The following is a 21787-nucleotide window of genomic DNA, read 5'->3' as shown; positions in this document are numbered from 1 at the left end:
AAGCTGTATTTGTGAAAACGTCATAATGCTTTGTGACACTGCTGCATTATGACGTTGGAGAGTCAATAGGAAACTGGTTGCAGGTTACCGCAATGTCTTCGCAAGGAGAGACGTCTGGCACTTTCTTGGAATTTGCCCTTTGCTAAGTTAATTTAAATGCTTAGGGACGTTCTGAGATGTGATTAAGGCGATTATTTTACAAATTCGTAGCACATATTAATATTTTGTTTTAATGTTGTTGATGTTAAAATCAGACTTTTGGCTCAACCTGTATAGTGCCTAACTATGCATTCTATAACGGCTCTAACCTTTCAAGCTATTAATTACTAATTCGAAATTCATATTCTAAATAGTTCAACTGTCTTTATACTATACAAATTGGTCATTCGATGAAATATTAGTTGATATTCCGGATATTCTCTGAGCAATTTACATGAGCCACAAATTTTTTTTTATAAATACGAACTGATCGTACAATAATGAAACTATTCCATAAAAAAAAAACAAGTATAATAAGAGCAAAGTTGCATTTTACAACAAACTGATCGAACATTGTAAAACGCAAGACATTTATTAATTGCTTTCCAATTACACGTTTAAACATAAAATTAAATGAACCATGTAATTCCAACAAATCTGTAATACAAACTAAAATTTTCGTGTATACACAATCTTTGGCTTTAAAGATTGACAGAATTTTTTGTACCAATATTTCAAAATAAACAACAACACTTTTTACAAGACAAAAAAAATAGGCAGTGCATATTTGTACTATTTTCAAAAATAATAACCGTTTCATTAAATATTTATATATATATTTAATGTAAAAACACTTAAAATGAGAACCAAGTAACACAATAAAATGGTTTTGTCGCAAATTTCTTTCGTTAAAAGGCACTTTAAAAACGAGAATTACTCAAACGATTCTCGTTAAACGTTTCTTTGATTTTTCGCTGATATAAACTCTTACAAAATTTAAATTTTTGATAATTCTTTATCAAAAAGCCGAAAATAAATCTTTTAGAAAGAGAATTCTCTCTGAAAGACTATGTTTGAATTTAAAAAAAAACGACAAATAATAATAATAATAATATTAATATAAATTAATGTCAATTCTTGATGATATCAAGAATTGGAAGAACCCCATTCGACTAAATATTGAATCTTTCCATCGGGAGTAACACGTTTGGCTCTTATTCTAACTTTCTCACCATTTGCGATGTGTTCGGTACCGTTATTGTTGTTCTTTGAAGATCTTAGCTCTCGATGGGAAACCTCGGAGAACCGAGGTTTCTTTCTGATTGTTTCAACGACGAAGTTATCAGATTCGCTACCTGTATCCAAGCTCCCTTCACTTGTCTGTCCGTTATACCAACGAAACCTGGTATTTTTCACGTGATTTCTTCTTCGATAACGCCGTTTTATCTCCCCGTTCTTCGACACTCTAATATCTTCCTTACTAAGTTTTCTTTTAACCGGACACATCGAAGAATTCTGACCTCTTGGCCAGTTGAGATCCCAAAATGGATGATTCAAACCTTCGAAATTTGAAGGAGGAGGAATAATTACATCCAGAGTGTTATAGGCGATTTCTTCTGTTGGAAAATCACTGTCCAAAACTGTACAAGTACTGGCTTCTCCGGTATAACCACAGTATGATTGATTAGCACTGACTGGGACACATTCAGATTCACCCTTTAAAAAATCATACAAAATTTTGATTAGTTAAATAGATTTTCAAATCTATATATTAATAAATTCAAAAAATTTGAAAGTTAAAAAATACTAAACTTAAATGCATCAAAAATATATATTTAACTAATTCCCAAATACTTTTTTCTTCTCTTTTTTTCCCCAATATAACATAGGCTCATAAGAAAAGCTAAAAAGCTATTATTATAGAATATATTGAACTATTAAACGGTTTCTAAAGTTTAACATGTATTTAAAAATTTAGTGACTAAATATACAGTTCTTATTCCAATAATTTAATTTTAATATAACATAGCCAATCAATGACATTACATTTAATTGAGTATAACGTTATAATAAATCATGTGTATACTATTTTTTCTTCTTACATGGTGAAATTTCTTAATTGTTGTCATTAAAAACACCCAGTCCACCATTCCAGAATCCAACTACTCTTCATTCCCAATACTATTATAAAAGCTAGCAAATATTAACTTAACAAATTAACCAGAGACGTTCTTCCTTGTGTGAGAGCAAGAGAAAGTCGGGAAGACTTTCCAGTAAAACATGGTGCAATAAAGATGTGTTAACTAACTTAGTCTTTCCTTTATTTAAGTTACTTGTTCATAAACACTAAAAAATGATGTCAATTAAAAACAAATTTAAAAATTGCCATTATGTTGCATGCATGATGTCTTCACAAATTGCTTTTACCAATAATAAAATTTTCTTTGGTAGGAGAAAATGAGGAAAACTATTGGGAACAATGGAAAGACTTCCTATTATTCGACTGCTTCTGGAGTGTCCAGTGATGCCAAGAAAAATACCTCATTGCTTTTGCTAGGAGATGAGGTAAAAAAACTTTTAAAATTCTTCAAAGTTATGGATTTAAATTCATTATCTCATGAAAAGCTTCTCTGAAAGTTTAAGAAAAAATTTGATGTAAAGTGGAATTATATGCTTGAGTGTCACACTTTCAAAGGTATTAAGCAGAGAGCATAGATGATTTTTTTAATTCATTTACAGTTCCAGTTCCTAGCTTGTAATTGGGGGGGAACTAAGTAGACAGTTATCCTGGACTAAATTGTTGAGCCTTGTGCAAGTAACAAACTGTAGACTATTTTTAAAACAATACAGTCTCTATCTTCAACTCTGGTTATCTACAGAGAGAAATGAAGAAAGTTCCATATGATATGCAAAACACAAATGGAGGAAGAAAAGATGCCACCTCTAAAAAGGAAAGAACATCACCAGTCCAGAAATGATGTTAGAGAAGAAGACAAAGAGCATGCTAGCATTACTAAAAAGAAAGTCAGTAATTTTAAACTTTATCCTGTAGTGATAAAACTTTTTATAAAGTAACAATTCAGTTCCCCACAGAAAGACTATTCAGTATCGCAGAACTAATTAAAACGTCAAGGTACAACAGATTGTGAGATATTGTGTTTACAAAATATTTGCTTAAGAAAAATGGAGTTTATTTTTAAAAAATAGATTGACTTAATGGCAAAAATTAAAACATTGTTTCCTGGTGTATTTTTTAATAAGCTTAATAAAAAAATTTTTGAAAAGGTTTTTTAATCTGTGGACTACTACTACTACTACTACATTAGTTAACTATTAGGCTAATCATAATAGATAATACAGATTAATAATTAATTAACCTGTATCAGGAAGCACAGCCATTTTGACCCCAGACAGCTTTCAAAGTGCTATAAAAATGAACACAGTTAATATTTTCAGTTTTACTGCTTCATGTATTTTTTCTTTTGCCATTTCAATACATACATACACACACACACACACTGATGGAAAGAAACTTAAATTGCTTTATTGGTTTAGAATCTTTTACAGTTTTTTATATGTTCAGGGTCACATATAGACCCCATGGTAGCTATTATGCATTTAAAGTGGATTTTACAATGTTCATTTGTAAAGTCAAACTCCATGAGATTTTAGATCTAATAACAGAATATAATATCAGACTGAAAATGCTTGTTAATTTATTAAATTTTATTGATGGGAAGAAGAAAAGATTATTTTTGATAATTCAAACTAAAATCTCAAATTATATTTTGTCTTTCTTCCTCCAAGATTTTTTTCTTTATGTACATTAACTCCCTCAATAAGCTACAGTTAGACCACCTCTCAACATTTATAACATAATCATTATAAGATTTAACTTAATTATTACAGAATCTAAAATTCAGTTTTTATTTTATTTATGATAATAACCTTTCTTACAGCATCTTCATAAGCCACTCTTGCTCTTGCTGATCTTTGTGTTACTGTCACTTTTTCGGAAGAATCAGAAGCAGACTTTCTTCGTTTACCCTTTTTTATAGGAATTGGTGTACTATAAAACAAATAAAAACAAATAAATAATATATTATATATTATTTAATATTTATCTAAGTTATTAACAACACAAATTTCTACAACAACAGCTTACTTATTAACAGGAATAAACATTTTAGTTTTATGCTGTTTTGACCTCTTCAATTCTTCCATCACTTCATCATTTACTGGTCCAATGGCAGGTATTGTAATTGTTGGTACTGGTGGTGGTACTCTACTTCTTAATCCCCACAGATTGCCTTTTTTCTTTATTTCTCTTCCACATATAAACCTATTAAAAAAAATCCATGGATTAATTTCTACTATAATATTTGAAACAACAAAAATTTATCAATATTTACTATTTATTTCCTTCTGTAAGTGCTATTTACTATAAAAGATTGAGTTATTTAGTGCAAGTAATCAAATTTTGCTGTTGAACATACTTTAAATATAAAAATTAGGCTGAAAATATCAACTTCTGGCACATGCTAAAGAATAGTTCATGCATTTTAATTAAACTACAGATTTCTCTACATTCACTCATTTTAAGAAATTAGACCTGATATAACCTGAATTTTTTGGAATTAAAATATGCTTTATAATGATTTATATCTAAAAATAGTTCTCTCATTGGCAAAAATTAGAATATACGTTTTAATAATATATAAATCAAATTTTCATCTTACTACATAGTTGTTTCTGCACTAAAGTTTAAAATAAAAATGCTGTATTTATCCAAAAGTAGAAAGATTTACTAGAAGAAAAAAAGCAATCGATGGAATGAAATTCTTACCCTAGTTTCATGATGTAATTAAATTATACTGATTAATAAAACTGTCTTTCTGTCAATCACTATTACTTATCATTTATGATATTCTTGATCTTTGCACTTTTTGAACATAATATTAAGGTTAAAATTATACACAACTCTCCGAACACATACAATTATAATAATTATTTTGCATATATGACTGTCAGATATATAAATTAAAATGCTTTAATGTATATTTTAATACTTCTAACATTTTATGCATGTGCTGTACACATTTGTAGATAATTAACTATTATATTTTAATATAAAAGAATAATTGTAAAGTTCTGTGTTAGACAAATGTCATTTTTTCTTCATTTAATGTTTGAAATTAATTTCAAGCAGATCACCTTTTAATTGAATTACTTGTTAGAAATGTTGAATAGTGTATTGTAAGAACGTAACCATTACACAATAATAAAACCACAATTATTTCTATTGCAGTGTATTTATAAAATATAACAACACAATAATAGAGAGAAAAAGATAGCAATCATAAGTAAATTCTTATTAATTTTAAGATACTATTTCTACAGTACTCTTAAAATAACTACAACCATTTAGAGTCATTGAACTTTATTTTATTTATTATGTATAGAAATTATATATAAAATCAAATTATATTATGATAATTATTACTACAATAGCTATATGTGCATAAAATATCAAAAAATGTAAGACAATATTTTCTTCACTGATTATCATTATATAAATTGAAAAGAAAAAAAAAAAATACTTGCCATCATAAAGTAATATGTTGATGAAGAATCAACAGATAGATCAATCAGAAAATACAAACAACTTTGTTGAGTATATTTTTGATTATATTAATATTTAATTGTTTATCTTAACTTATAATTAAGACATTAAATAAANAAAAAAAAAAAATACTTGCCATCATAAAGTAATATGTTGATGAAGAATCAACAGATAGATCAATCAGAAAATACAAACAACTTTGTTGAGTATATTTTTGATTATATTAATATTTAATTGTTTATCTTAACTTATAATTAAGACATTAAATAAATGAAAAACAAATCATTTATTGTATTTAGTTTAATCATTTACCCATAGTTACTGATAATTGTTAAATAATCAATTATACATCAAATTACATTCATTAATAACTACAAATATCATTTCTAAAATGTGTTCTATTATATTGTATAAATAAATAAATAGTGTTTAGCTTAGAATCTCAAATGTAAATGTTTTTGAACAATTCACAAGTTCATATTTGATGCTATCTATAAATAGAAAAATAAATGAGGTTAAATATCAATTCTTTTCTTCCAAAAATTTAAATTATTAACTTAAATTTAAAAATTCAGTTTAAGTTAAGAATTCATAATTTTAAAATGTTATAACATTTTAAGTAAATATGATCATTATCATAATCAAAATACAAAAATTACAGATAAGTTTACAACATTACACATCAATAATTATTAATACAATTACAAGTTTCTAAATAATGACACAATCAATTTCTCTATTAAAAGAAAATTATTCACATTGGTGCTAATATAAAATTCATTGTACATATTTGTTATTTAGTATTGATTTTATTATGTATTCAATATTAATTTATCTTAATTTTGGTTTAAAAAAAAATTAATTTTCTTAGTTTATTTATAGACATTGAAGGATCATACATATGAAATCATAACACACTGTTTTTCATTTTTTTTTACTTTAAAATTACATTTTTTCAAACTTACCTATTTCTATTGGTTCTAAGTGAGAGTAAAATATTGTCCTTCTTCGTATCCTCTCTTACACCAAACAACTATAAATTAATATAAAACAGATCTCCTTTACATGAATTTGTGACTGAAAAATACCTTGATTATTATGATATAAAATATTATATTACCTTTCCTTTTATTTGAAGATATTGCCACTTTTTAAGGATATATGGAACAATTACACTATTGAAATCAAAGTATTTCTTATTGTGTTCCACAGTCAAATTGAAAAGCAATAAATGAGTGACATCAACCCTGCACAATATTAAAAAACCTTATTATATCATTTTTGTTTATTTGATCCTTATTGTTCTAAATATGTATACAGGAAAAGTATTTTTCTAATTGCTGAATCTAAGAAATATTGTACTGGCAGTATTCTACCGAATAAGCTTTTCTTGAGTTAATTTTTATTATATTCATAATTTACTTGTAAAATTAAATTTACACTATTATTTCACATTCAAAGTTAAATATAAAATAAATTTTTAACTCTCGGCATATATTTTTATGATTGAAATGGATCTCACTAACTTAAATTTTCAAGCATTTCATACTTAAAATTATATTTTAAAATTTTGAAAAATATATTAGTTCAAAAACATCTGTTCTAATTGATAAAAAATATATTTTCATTTATGCTAATCATAAAAAATTCCTTTAAAATATTTCACTTCTTTTTCCTATTAAATAACAACACAGTGACTGATCTCCATGTAAAATAATCTGTAAAAATACAATAATTTGATTAGTCAAAGACAGATATAAGAGAATATTAACTTTTTAAGAGAGAATGTGAAATAGTATAACATAAGAAAACAGTCAAAATTGTAAGTAATAAATATATTTTAAATGCTTTACTATAAATATAGGTTAATAAGTTTAACAATTTAGATTTAAGCTGGATATCTACATGAGTAATTTCATTGTTCCAAGCCAGCATATAATCACATGACTTCCATGCAAATTGCACCACTGATATCAACTACTTTCATTTGTATGATCTCTAATGTAGAGAAAGGAGAATAAATCAATTATGGATGACAATGACACAATCATCTAGTGATATACCAGTTCTTTGCAGAAATAAATCAAGAAAACAAAACAGATTATCACTTTTATCATTTTTAAACTTTACACTTTCCATCCCTTTTATCAAAAATTTTAGGAAACTGCTATTAACTTCTCAGTTGCTGCATTCATTCACCAAATCTTTTAGAAAATGACAAACCATCTGATGTTTACTCACTGATAATTGCCCATAATAAAAAATACAGCCAGCCTGAGCATCTAAATTGCATGATTATGTATGATTTAGATCAGTGGTTCTTAACCTGTGTTCTGCTAAATTATAAAAGTGGTATACTAGCTGATACTATAATTGGATAAACTTTAGCATAAATTCACACTTTACGAAATAGACAAGACACAACTTGCATTTTGCAGTGAACTAATTCTTGTTTCCCTTGCAAAGAAAAGAAATAAATATATCTAAGCAATGATTTTGCATAGAGAATCTAGTTTCAAAAACATTACTGGCAACATTAACTCCTACACAAACCAAGTTGTAAATATGTTAAATTTCACCAAGTCGAGATCATTTAAGATGTTTTTTTTTTTAAATTTAAATATCTATTTCTGTACATATTCAAATTTAAAAAGAAAGCTCAGTATAAATCTTTGCTTTTGAACTCTAAATTAAGATTGTTATTCAAGGATAGTAAAAGGACAACAATTTATTCTTGTTCTAAAAATAGTTTTAGAACAAGAATAAATTGTTGTCCTTTTTCCAAAATAAAGAGAAATATTCTTATAAAATTTTTAAAAAGATACTGTGTTAAAATGGCATAGACAGTTGATATTTTTAATTACTTGGATAGATTAATACAAATTATCAAGAAAAACGGGAAAAATATTCATTACAGTATTCGACAAATATTTGTGAGAGCTTGGTTGAATCTTACAATTGCCAATAAAAAAAACTTAAAAATGAGAAAGGCTTACTGTACAAATATAGACTAAGAAGCGAGGATAGCTATATCATGTAGCAGACCTGATATTGATGAAATCTGCAGAAACCAACAAGCTAATGTATTGCATTATAATTGATTTAAAGAAGTTTCATTTTTATAAAAGTTTTGATTTATTTAAGTTAGTTTTTACAAATATAATTTTTAAAATTAATTCTTTTTTACTATTATTTATTCTGTAATCTATAATTTTTAATAAAAATGCATGTTCATGCATATTTTTGTTATTTTACCATATTAATGATTTTGCTGTTCTGCAAATTTTTCTTGCATTTAAATTCCACTGAATCAGATGCTCATTTATTTAGGTCATGCATGTGCAGTACTGAAAGCATTTAAAGTACTCATTTAGATAACCAGTTTTAAATTATAACAACACTTAACTAAGCTTTTGCTGTAAATTCATTAAAAGAATTGCATAAGTCTTAAAGCAAACTTAATGAGAGAAAGTTAATATTTTATAAAAACAGTCTAACAAATTTAAAAAAAAGCATTATAGTAAGAAAATGAAGAGAAGATTCCTTCAAAATTTTGGAACACACTAGAAAAACTGATAAATTTTTTTAGCTGTTTTAACAAATTGTTGGATGTAAAAATTGTTAATGTCGTCCTGTAATATTAACCTTAGTTGTATAATTTACATTTACATTGAATTTTATTAATCTTTAAAAAAATATTAATTATTAAAGAATAGACATAAATGTAAAATAAACATACATGTAACTTAAAAAAAAAAAAAAAAGACATTGCATAGCTTGTAACATTTATACCCATACAAATCTGTAAATTATAGATCAATCACTGTGTTATATAAGTATAGCCAACTATCTTTAAATTTTAGTATTAATACATCAAATTGCACACAGATATAATCCAAAATTAACAAGAGCCAAATTACATTGAATCTCTTAAATAATTTCCAGGATTAAAATTATGAAATAATTTTAAAAAAAAATTATTTTTGTAAATAATTAGTTCCTAATAACTCTTTGAAAATTTATTAAAAACTAACATTTATAAATTATTTTTCAAGATTAACACATTAAAATTTTGACATTACCATTTCAATTCCATTCTGTGCAGATATTCTTGATTAGAATTACATATTGAACAAACAAATATATAAAATCTGTCTCCATAAAGAAGAGGCTTTTCTAAACATTGCAAACAAGCTTCACATAAAAAAAAAAATTAAAAAGAAATTGTATGAGAAATTTTATCAATTAGAAATAATACTAGTAACATAGTATTATTTTTCAAAGAGATTTCCAAAAAATAAAAATTTTTAATCACCTTCGTGAAACCACTGCTTGCATCGGCAGCATTGCAGCATTTTTCTGTACCATCTAAAACATATTAAACATTTTGAAAATTTGTTCAGTTTATATTTAATAAAGGGAGGGGGCATATTTGGGCTTTAAAAATATTCAAAAAGCATTCCCTTGAAATTATCTTCTTTAAAGTAAAAATTGGAAAAAAAGAATAAAAACTTTTTTGATTTTTGATTATAAAGTAATTCTACATGAAAAAAATTTAATAAATATTTGTCAATATATTACACATATTAAAAATTAAGAAAATGTTATGATGTACCATGGAAAACAGACATGACAAAATAATTACCACAATTATATGCAGATAGCCCTTAGATTATCTGTAAAATCTATTTGGAATAGGTGAGAATTATGTAATGGTGAGGTCTGGCTGAAGATTTACTTGCAATTTATAAGTTGTTTAAGGAGTTCATTTGACTAAACTTACCAAGAGCAGCTTTACAAGATGCAAACACTCCTTTGCATACCACAGACTGCCATCTCAATTTTTCCAGAAACCATCAAAGTGTATATATATAAACCTTGCCTTTAGTCACCCCTCAGTCATTTTCAATGTGTCAAGCAATGCATTAATCATTGTTACAAACCAACTTTTTTCTATCAAAGAGAATAAGTTTCAATACTGACTGGAGATAAGAGAGTGAACGAAAGTCTTAAAAGCTAAGTTTCCAGTAATTTACCTCTCTCTCAAAGCCTTTTAAGTAATCTATCATAGGATATTATATTATTGGTATTTCACAATTTTTGTTATTTGCCACTTACACAAATTAGGTTCCATCATAAATATTTGTTTTTTTCCCATTTCTCTTATTTTATAATTATATATGTTAACAAACTACAGTAGAGCATCGATTATCCGACTCAATTGGGGACTGGGGTTGGTCGGATAATTGAAAAGTCGGATAACCGAAAAGTATGAAAAAATCCATTATTAGTGTAGTATATTATTATATCCCATGTAATTAGTATATCACTATTAACCTACTTCGCGTTTAATTTTCCTCCATGTTAAGCCTATCATTTTTTTTTTTAAAATAATAATCGTCGCTATTGTATCATTAAAAATTAGAAAATTAAGCCTCGTTTAAATACTGGCTCCCTTTCATGGTCGATCCAGTGTTGCCAGCTAAAACACGTAAAAATAATATTAAAGTAGCCAAGACATAGCCAAATATTGTAGCGCCACATCACTAGTGGACATTTGAATTTGCCGACTAGAACGCGGTCGGTTAACTGAGGTGACGGTTAATCGGGGGTCGGATAATCGATGCTCTACTGTAATAATAAAAGTTAAATGGAAGGGAGAAAAAATGCTGTTTTCTAAAAACCACATACAGGTAAGTGTTATCAACCATCTCTTTGAAGCAGGTGTATATGAAGGTCCTCTAGCAACTTTTAGCATAAGCTGCCACAGGTTGTCCACATCAAATTACGCACTTTAAAAATATCCAACACACAAAAATTGCTCCATATAGAAGACTACAATAGTGTTTTTAGAGTAATGATTCAACATAATATATATTAAAGTCTACAAATGTGTTATTTCTACCTTTTGATTATCATCATAAAGATTTGACAGTAAAAAATTAATGTTCAATACATCAAAATCAATGTTCAATTCTAACAATCACAAAATAAAAAAATTGTGATTGAACACTGACTGAATTGTTTGTTTTAACTTATTTAGAAGTGTTTCATCTTAGTATACATTTTCTCCTGAAAATGAATTTTCTAAAAATTTGAAGTTATTTTTCAAAATCATGATCACCACTTATTGTGATCACAAGGATTCAATACTATTTTGATAATAATTAGCTGCCATCTTGTAAGGCATCTAATATACAAGGTCATGTTTACAAGAAGACAGTCAACCAGTCAATCTCAAAAAATTTGACTGATCACCACAATATTTGCTATTCACAATTTCACAATAAACACATTTTTATTAAATTCAAAAATCCTATTAAATTACAGTCAAAAAACTATATTAAAACTTCTATAAAGCAAATTTCTCTAACAAATTTTTACATTGTCCACGGCTCTTTCAGCCAAATATATATGTAAAATTGTTTCTAAATAACAAAGTTAAATTTCTGTACAATAAACAATTATCAATCATTAAAAGTAGATTACTCTGTTTGGGGTTGAGTTTGAATTTAGATTCAATTTCAGTATCAATCTGTAAACCCTTTGTAAAATGTGATGAACCCCAGATGTGAAAAATACTGGTCACTAGCTTTTAAAACCATAATGTAATCTGCTCTCTACATGCAGGCCTCAGAGTGCCATTTTCTCTCTGAAAAAGTGAGTGCAATAGTGAAAAAACAAAGTGAAAACATGGAAGGAAAACTCAGCATAATAGCAGTAAAAGTTTTTTTTTATTTATTGTTATGGTTAAATTCATTTTAAAACTTTCTGTATATACTGTAATATTTCCAGTAAACCATGAATACTTAAGCCTTTGGCTTCTGTAAATAATCAGTCATGAAAGATGATGATCTTTTATTAAGTTTTTTCTGGATGTTTTCAGCTTCCTCTTGCTTTTCAACAGTTTTAACACCAACAAGCATGACATGTGCTGCCTGTATTTCATTCATGTTCTTGCTATTAATGGCCTTCTCCAGTTTTTTGTTTGCTGCTTCTAACAAAACTTGGCCTATCTTGTGTATTTCACTTTCTTCTACTTTTTTCTGTTTTAAACTCTGCTGCAGTGCCATAATCTTTTCCTTGTCACAAACAGCTTTCTTTTGATGTTCAAAATGTTTTTGTGCTTCCTCTTCTGCTCTTTTTTTCTGTTTCTCTTCTTCTTTTAACTTCTTTTCATTTTTCAATTGTTCTTGATAATTTCTTTGCGCTGAGGCAGCTAATTTCAGTACATCCTTTGTAATAGGTATAAGGTGTGGGCTTTGGTCATACATGTTTAGACCCTCCTTAACAAACAAAAATGAATTAAGCATTCTTTCTGACATTGATGCTCTACAGGAGGAAGTGCTTGGCGTGAAATTGAAAATCTCCGTTCCACATCAGCATTGCCATGAGAGGTCAATGCTGATTTCACTAATTTGGTTACACTGGGATATCTTGCATTCTCAAGGGAGTCAACCAATTTAAAATACTGACTCCAATAATAATCAATTCTCTCATCTCACTCAAATTGAAGTAGCCACCACTCATCCTGCAAAGTATCCTCAACAATGTCACATGGAATAGCTCTTGCAATGCTTACAATGTCCTTATAAGTGCTTTTTTTCACTAATATTACTTTGTTGAAGACATGTCAATGATTTCAACAGTTTGCATTGAATTGGAGCTTTTTCTATCATATAGGTGGAAGCAACAACATAGTGTTTCTGTAAGCAACTGCAAAAATGCAATTGATCTTTTTGAAATAATTTACTCAACTCATTGGCAACCTCAGCACTGCAAATAATTTCCTCTAATAGCAAAAGATTTGTCTTGTCAAATAATTTCTTTGGATTTAATACTCTAATTTAATTCTCTTTGAAAAATGTATATTTTGTGAAAATGACTGGACTTGAAATGCCTTGTAGTACTTCTACTTTCATGGAAGGAAGCTTCAACAAACAAGATATATTTCTGTACAAAGCACTTGACATTATGCTTTGTTTACTTGAAGGAATAGACTTAGTAGTAGTAAGTTATGCTCTCCTACTGCTCAATTAACCTTGATGCTACATCATGGAATGTCAGCCAACATATTGAGTGTTTTATAAATCTATGCTTGGGCAACTTGAACTTTTCTTTCACAGCTTTATAACTATCCCACCCACAGAGCAGGCCATCCATCAAAAAATCTGTAAACTGCCACAATAAGTTCTGATGCATTTTCACCCAGTTCACTTAATGCTTTCAGATATGTGTTAAGAATAATATGAATCGTACATGTTCCAATGTTAACAAGGCTTTTCTTGCAAATTCCCAGTACATCTTCCTTAAACAGTCTTAACACTTTTTGGTTACATTAGGACCATCTGATCCTATCATCAAAAGTTTGAGCAGTGGCAGATTGGTATCATCAATCGCTTTGATAATGTATGCAATGTTTCTGCATCTGCCTGCCCAAGAAAACATGCATTTAGGTATCTGCAGACAACTTGTTCTTTTTGCTCCGACCAAAACCTAATCATTATCTGTAACTCTTTCTTACTTTCCATATTCTGGTTTCATCATAACTAATCGTAAAGAATGAAGAGTGGGCTTCTAGCATTTTTTTTTGTTGGAAAATAGGAGCCAATGCTTCAGTTATTAAATAGTGCAATTTCTTCTCATTCATTGATATTCCTTCAGGAAATTTAGTTTTTAGAGGCATTGCTTGTAGTCTTGGAACCATAGTTATTAAAACCAGCAAATGAGAAACTACTATATTGTTTTCATAGCCTATACAAGTTCTGCATGGTATACAGCATCTCTTGAATTATATAAACTCACAGTTGCTGATCCTTCTCCAGTGCCATTATCAGTATTACTTGGAATTTCATCATTTTTTGATGGGCCTGAACTATCACATCTGGTGAAACCTATGTCAGGTGTAACTGTCTTGGACCATAAGCACAGGTAAATTTTTGTCTGTTTGGCAGTACCTCCATGATCAAAAAGTGCTTGGAAACGTTTTTTCACTTGTATTATGCAATTACATTCTTTGCAAAATACATCAGTGTCTGAATGTACAGTACAGTTGCCCTAATCCTATTGTACATACCTTGTCCTTTTGTTTCAACCAGTCAGTCCAGAATTTGCACTTTGGTGAATTCAAACCATATTGAGTGCATTCAAACCATTACATCCATCTATACTCTAACTTGGAACCTGCTATAAACCAACAGTTTGTCGGTATCCTTCCACTAGAGATTTTTTTATTGGTCAATCACAATCTGAAGTGAGTAAACAGTTGTTGACCACGTGATCAGTCACTTCTCTGCATGTGTTAAAATAGAACAGAAGAATAAAAGAATTGCCAATAAAATAAAGCAATACTTAGAAAATTATTTTTTGCATATTTTACCAATTTTATTTGATCATTTAAATATACATAATTTGTCAAAAATTAACATTAAATGTATATTATTTAAATCTACATAAAATATATTTACAATTCAATAGTTTAACGTATTTCAAAATTTTATTTGTATATAAATTTTCCATTTTTGTAATGTGATTATTATAGTAATTTGAAATAAAATTAACAACTCTTATTATGAACAAAATCAAAACAATAAGCAGCAGAAAACAAAACTTTTATGAGCACAATCAGAAACTCTATTTTTTACTGCTTCGAGATGTGTAAATATCAATTTAAAAATAAATTAATAAATCTGAAATAAACAGATTTCAAATAGAATAAGTAAAATAATATTTTATTAATGATTTCATAAATAACAAGGAACTTTTTCCCATGGATGAATAAGAAGCAACATCATTACAACAATGTTAATTTAATAAATATGCCGACTTATTGGACAATGGAATTTTTTCCGATTTTTTCGATTCCCTGGACACAATTTTACATATCTTCGCATGTAAACTATACAAATCCATCTTTTACGATTGTTTAACAGACCATTTCAATTTTTCCAGATTATACCTACCCTTGGTTGATTTGAAACAAGAACACTCTTAATTAACTAGAATCTTACTTTGTGCTTTGAATACTTTTATCTATATCTACTCCATATATTTTACATATTAATTAAAAGCAAAATGTTCTGTTACTGCCAAAACCAAAACTAACCCTTTACAAAGAAGTGCTATAAATAGAGACTCAACTCTGTCTGCATAAAATATAGGCCTAACCAAATCAATAAAGACTGACAAGTACTTTATCTGCACCTTCCCAAATAATATGTTTCAATTGATTTGATTTCAATTTACATTAATTAATTAATTAATTTTAATTTTATTTTTAATTTTAGCTACAGTTTTGGTTTTCATTTCAATATAAAGAACAGAGTTTTAAAATTTTAATTTAATTAACTATCTATCTAGTTACATATAAATACAGACAAACCCACTGCACAAAACCCCTCCCAAAAGATGAGCTGAACATGCTGGCTTATAGAGTTTGCTGACATACCAAATGCCATGTTAATGGAATTTCACTGTACAGTAGACCCCCCTATAACACGGGTTCATATAAGACAGATTTGTATAACACCACATAAAAATTGCAATCGTGTTCATATAACATGGTAAAAGAATGTGACAGATTGTCATGGCCGACTCGTGTCTCGACAGGATTGGTCGAATCTGGACCAATAGCGGACATTGCACAAACCGAGAAGTGGACCTACTAAAAACCATTTATTATTTAACAACCATAAAAAAGTATATTTATATTAATGATGACTCCAAAGTTCAGCGAATTTTTTGCAGAAAAATAATTTATCAGGAAACATGCAGTTTGATGAGCTGCTCTGGGATGAAAAAAAGCTTAAGCAATGGTGTCTTTGAACAGTGCGCACTTGGTAAGTAATCCTACAATTTTTTGTTTATAGCATAGTTTATATGGATTATTCCCAAAAAGTTATGTGTGATTTGGAAATGTTGAGTCAAATTAGTCTAGAATTGATTAATTTTATGAAAGAAAAACTTTCAAACAGCCGTAGCCACTAAACTGCACACATGCCAGGCTGTGATTAGCTCATGTATTTAAGTGACTCGTACAACACGGAATATATCTACCGTGTTATAGGTGGTCTATTGTATAATAATTTAAATTCAGAAGCTGCAGCAGTGTTGTCAGCTTGAGATATATTAATCCATTGGTTTAGGGCATTTTCACCTGCAAAGAAATTTTAGGGATTTTCTTAGAAAATAGCCAAAAACATAGAGATGCTTAGAATACTCATTTTTAATCTCCATAGAAGGAAATACAATTCTGAAAAACTTGATTTAGGCTAATAATGACAATATGGCATGATTATATAACTACTCAACATTGGCTTCCAACTTCGTAGAGAGGAATTTTTTAAAGTTTATGAACGAATTTTTTTACACACATGCACGGTCCATACAGTAATTCCATCTTTGATTCTGACATTCCCTGACCAATTATGACATTATTCACGGACTTATTAACATCTTTGCATTTCCCCTCTCCATTATGTAATATTCAGCCAAGCCAATACAAGCTCATTTTGTACAAAATTATATAAATTTTTTCATTAAAAACACTTTATTCACTTACAAAAAATGAACAACTTTGTGTAAAATCGATTACGTAATTAGCTACATCATTTCTACGTTATATAAATAATTTCACGATTTAATTTAAATTAAATCGTAAATTTTATTTAAATAAGATTCAAGACTTAAAAATCGAATTTTCTTAAAGCATGGAGACAGGAAATTCAAAATAATTTAAACAGAAGAAATCGCACACTCTGCTAGAGGGAGAATTAATTAGATGTGCAAGCCAAAAAAATTGGGAGGGTTGTGTACAGGACACAATTGCAATTACTTTAAGGCGTGAATCAGTCTTTGTATTATTAGAAGGATAAGGTGTAAATGAACAAAGTCTTGCTGGTTATCACATTCCAAGTCAATATCTATCGGTTTGGGCAGCGGCATACTCCAAGCATCCATGTCGGAGTTGATGTGCTTGGTTTTCTTACACACACTATACAATCTGCATCGTTCGGCATTAGTCATTTTGGACTTTTCTGATTCCTTTTCAATTTTTCTTTCCAATGATATATATTTCTTACATTTCTGTTCACATTTCCTCTGCAATATCTTCGGCATTATGAAAATTTTCTTTGACTCGAATAGCTATCAGCTTATTACTTTACAAATTGTATTTTAGCAGTTATTATTGCTAAGTAATATTGTAGATTCTGTCATTCTGTACAAATCGACACTGATTTTGACGTCCTATCTCTTCACTATCCAAAGTTTCACTGCTCAAATGCCGCACTGTGTTGCCATTTTCATTTTCAGGCACAACTGCTACCCCTCCCCACAGAGCTGCACACCCCTACTAATCACCATTTTAAATATGACATAAAACTTCTATCCAACAATTTAAATCGTGAGGTCATCATTTATAGTTTACAAAATATAAGCGCAACAAATTTTGACATTTGTTTGGTTGTTCCAGTTATCGTAAACCTCCTTATATCAAACCGAATTTAAAGACATGTTTGGATCAAAAGAGAGCAAGAATTACAGACAAATTCTGCAGGATTTGCAGGTTCCTTGACTTTCCATCCATAACTTTTTCTGCTAAAAATCTTATTCCCTGACTTTCCAGGTCTGTATGGACCCTGTATATGAAAAGGATTTTTGTTTCCTACAACTTAACAACAATGAGCGGTAGTTGTAGTTTTGAGTCCTGCTCGGGCCGAGTATTTTCTTCCAGAAAATTCTAGTTTGATAGTTTGGCAGATTGTCTGGCTTTAAAAGTATTTTTGATTGGTCCCACATCTTCCTAATTAAGAATGTGGAAATGACCAAAAAAAAGAGAAAAGTGAGAAAATGGCTTGAAAAGCGAGTGACTCCGAGGCCTGCACATGGCTACCAGTTGTAAAGAGGGGGTATAGAGAGAGAGAGAGATTATCTGCCAATGAGGGCATTTGCACCTAAAAACAATTTACAATTAACAAATGTTTTAGAGTTACAGTATTTATGTATTAAAATAAATAAATTTAATACTGTATTACATAGTATTTCTTAGTAACACTGAAACTTATAGTTAATATGTTCTATTGAAAAAAAATTACTGTACTGTATAAATTTTTGAACAACCTGAATCACATCGCATCCCTATTCACTTCATGATATAGTTAGGGATGTCCTGATACCAATGAAACTGATACTTTTCATTTGGTATCGGATCTGATGTCGTTACTTTTTTCACAGACAGGTAAGGTCTGACCGAGATCAGATTTTGCAGCCGAATCAGAATTGGAATTTTACACTATTTTCAGTTATGTTAAACTTATATATAAAAAATATTAATGACCAAAAACCAATATTATGTCAAATTTCATATGACTTTTCAATGTTAACATATTGTTTTCTCTCTTCACCAACAATTTATTATCTATCCCTATCCCATGTATAATAGTACCCACAGAGCCCATTAGCAGGACCAGATCAGGGGGCTTTGTGTACAGTACATAAGACATCATATGAGTAACTGAAGTATTGACTGACACTTCTGAATCAGATAGCCAGGATTCAATTCCCTGGAATAAGCAACAAAATATTAATTGCTACTCTGGGTCCTGCTCAGCCTTTATTGCAATCAGTATAGTAGAACTACCTTCTCAGCAGTAAAAACAACTGGAAGATGACACAACAGACTGAACAGTGATAGCTGGCAAGATTTCCAGTTTTGATATTTTTATATCGATTTTGTTTTTGATCCTTGTTTCACATAAAAACACGTAGTTAATTAACAATTAACTTTATTCACTCTCAGATACAATTGACTGGGGTGAGACTACACAAGGATATACACTCACTCTCTTCACCTTGTTATGCTTTGCACCCTTTGCATCCAGTGTAAATTGCACTTTAATCTAATAGCAATAAGTGGCAGATTGATCATAATAACCAGCAAGATTTTATACAGGAAATATAAAACTGGTTTGGAAAAACAGGTTTTGATTACATTAAGTGGCTGGTAACATTAACCAGTGATAACAATAAGCAGCACCACTGTAGTACCAAATTATAACATTCAGAAGTTATTCTTACTCACATAAAATTACACAAATCATGTGTAAATATATACTCTAATTTATATCAATTAACAATCTCAAATACAGTAAAACCTCGATTATCCGAACTAATTGGGGATGAAGGTAGTCCGGATAAGGAAAAATCCGGATAATCGAAAATCCGGATAATAGAGGTCCGGATAATGGAGGTTCTACTGTATAATTGTTTATTTAACTATGTTCTTTACTACTTCACTGAAGTAGTAAAGAACTGTATTTATAGATTTATTTATATTTATGTATTTAAAAAGTATATTTGAATAATAGATAAAATGGATTACAGAGAGACTATCTGAGAGTAATCTGACATAGACTGGTAGGTGTCCAATTACTGGATTTTGTGTGTACAGTACATACATATTGTACAGTAAAATACTCACTTGATTCGTAAATTAGTTTATCATATTGTGACTGTTTTGCCAACCACATGTGCAACAAACAACTAGCAACTGACAATATACATATATATCATTCTCTCTGTTGCATAGATCAACAAGCAGTAACAAAAAAATTTCACACCTAACACCCACAGTGTCAGATTACTGATTTGTTGCACTAATGAGTGACTATATACAAACTATTGTATTATATGAACTACTTTTTAACTGTTCAGAGTCATGTTATTTTTATTATTAAATTATAATATATATATATTATGTATGTACAGTAAAACCCGTCTATGGCGACCACCCACAGTTCCTTCAAAAAGTGGTCTTTTAGACAGGTGGTTGCCCAATACAGGTCGTCCTGTAATAATGTATTTCCGTATATATTTTGTGCACTTTTTAGCCATTTCTACTATAAAGCAAACTCGAGGTGAGCAAAAATAAGCAAATTTTTTCAACGATAGAGCTATATTGGTATTGTATTTTATTCTTATCACATAGCCCAATTTACAGGAGTTGTTGTGATATTATAAGACAGATTTAATACCAATATTTTAAAGATTAATACAATATTTACATTTTCTCAATTATAATGCACACTTTCTTTTTCCCGACTTAATTAATTCGACTTGATTCTTTTAGTTTGCTCCTCAGTTACGTGTATTACGTCATTGATATACAAGCACATCCTATCTCTCCATCACTTTGGTTTTGGTTTTTGTTAGTTTAATCTTACTTTAACTTTAAAAATACTATATTTTTTTAATATTTAATATTTTCTTAAGTATAATAGGAAAAATTATTAATTAATGATAAAACGATTTTATTATTTTTTCTCATAATATGATTTCATTACATGACAATCGCGGAATCAAAAAAGGAAGGTTACCTGTAAAACTGATTTTTGCATTAATATGTTTATTGTTTTTTGAATATTTTGTGTGCGAAAATTACTTGGATATTGTTTTCCTAAAAATATTGTGGAAATAAGGTAGATTGATACAGAAACTATTTATCACACATGTACTGTATATAAGCTTCAAAAATAAATAAATAAAATAAATTTTATCAAACGATGAGATCAGCTGATTAATTGTATCGTGTACAATATTTTATACTCCTAAGGAAAATACTGTAGGTCTACGGTAAAATAAATTTCATTTTCCCACAGTTAAACTTCGCCGCTAATTGCCGTTGTCATAAACCATTTTCACTTTCTCTGATAATTTTAACATGATCTTCTAACGACAGCACTTTGCATTTCTTTCATTTTTCGGGCATTTTCCAACAAACTGAAATGAATTTCCTTTGTTGCTAGACTAATTTATTAACACCTGCACCGAATTTCAAGGGTAGGAGAAGTGCTGTAGGACCAGTGTTTCTCAACCTCTAACGAATTGTCGCCCCCTTTAATAAAACCGTTATGTAGTATGGCTCCCTTCACTACAAAATTCTGATGCCGAGGGACAAGGCTAATGCCAAATTTGTACTGCATTAAATAGACTAGTGACTAGTATAATGTTATTTGTTTAATTATTGTACGGCTATACACCAACCGAATGCCGAAAATCTATCGGGCTAGTATAAGGCTAATTATTAAATGAATTATGTAACCAATTTGGCTTTAGAGGTAAGCGTTAGGTGCCATCTCTTATTAACATTAATAATTATAAATAAATTAAGAGTATAAATGCTACCAG

General features: G+C 29.0%; 1 protein-coding gene across 2 annotated transcripts in view; it reads right to left on the bottom strand.

Annotated features, from left to right (window-relative positions):
- Nucleotides 1-211: 211 nt before the first annotated feature.
- Nucleotides 212-21787, bottom strand: part of LOC111619122 (metal-response element-binding transcription factor 2-like) — a 35779-nt gene continuing 14203 nt past the window's right edge. The window contains exons 3-9 of one of the 2 annotated variants that reach the window (XM_023360786.1): nucleotides 9918-9970; nucleotides 9685-9796; nucleotides 6723-6849; nucleotides 6568-6635; nucleotides 4145-4321; nucleotides 3937-4048; nucleotides 212-1695 (exon numbers count right to left, since the gene is read on the bottom strand). In XM_023360786.1, coding sequence (XP_023216554.1) covers nucleotides 1126-1695; nucleotides 3937-4048; nucleotides 4145-4321; nucleotides 6568-6635; nucleotides 6723-6849; nucleotides 9685-9796; nucleotides 9918-9970 — 1219 coding nt within the window. In that variant the 3' untranslated portion in view covers nucleotides 212-1125. Of the gene's footprint in view, nucleotides 1696-3927; nucleotides 4049-4144; nucleotides 4322-6567; nucleotides 6636-6722; nucleotides 6850-9684; nucleotides 9797-9917; nucleotides 9971-21787 lie in introns of both variants that reach the window. The other variant, XM_023360785.1, reaches the window with a different exon arrangement.

The sequence above is a fragment of the Centruroides sculpturatus genome, unplaced genomic scaffold (genome assembly GCF_000671375.1).
Source record: "Centruroides sculpturatus isolate CEXI.00-Female unplaced genomic scaffold, Cexi_2.0 scaffold87, whole genome shotgun sequence".
NCBI lineage: Eukaryota > Metazoa > Arthropoda > Arachnida > Scorpiones > Buthidae > Centruroides > Centruroides sculpturatus.
Note: the sequence above shows the minus strand (reverse complement) of the source record. Positions and strands in the feature narration are given on the sequence as shown.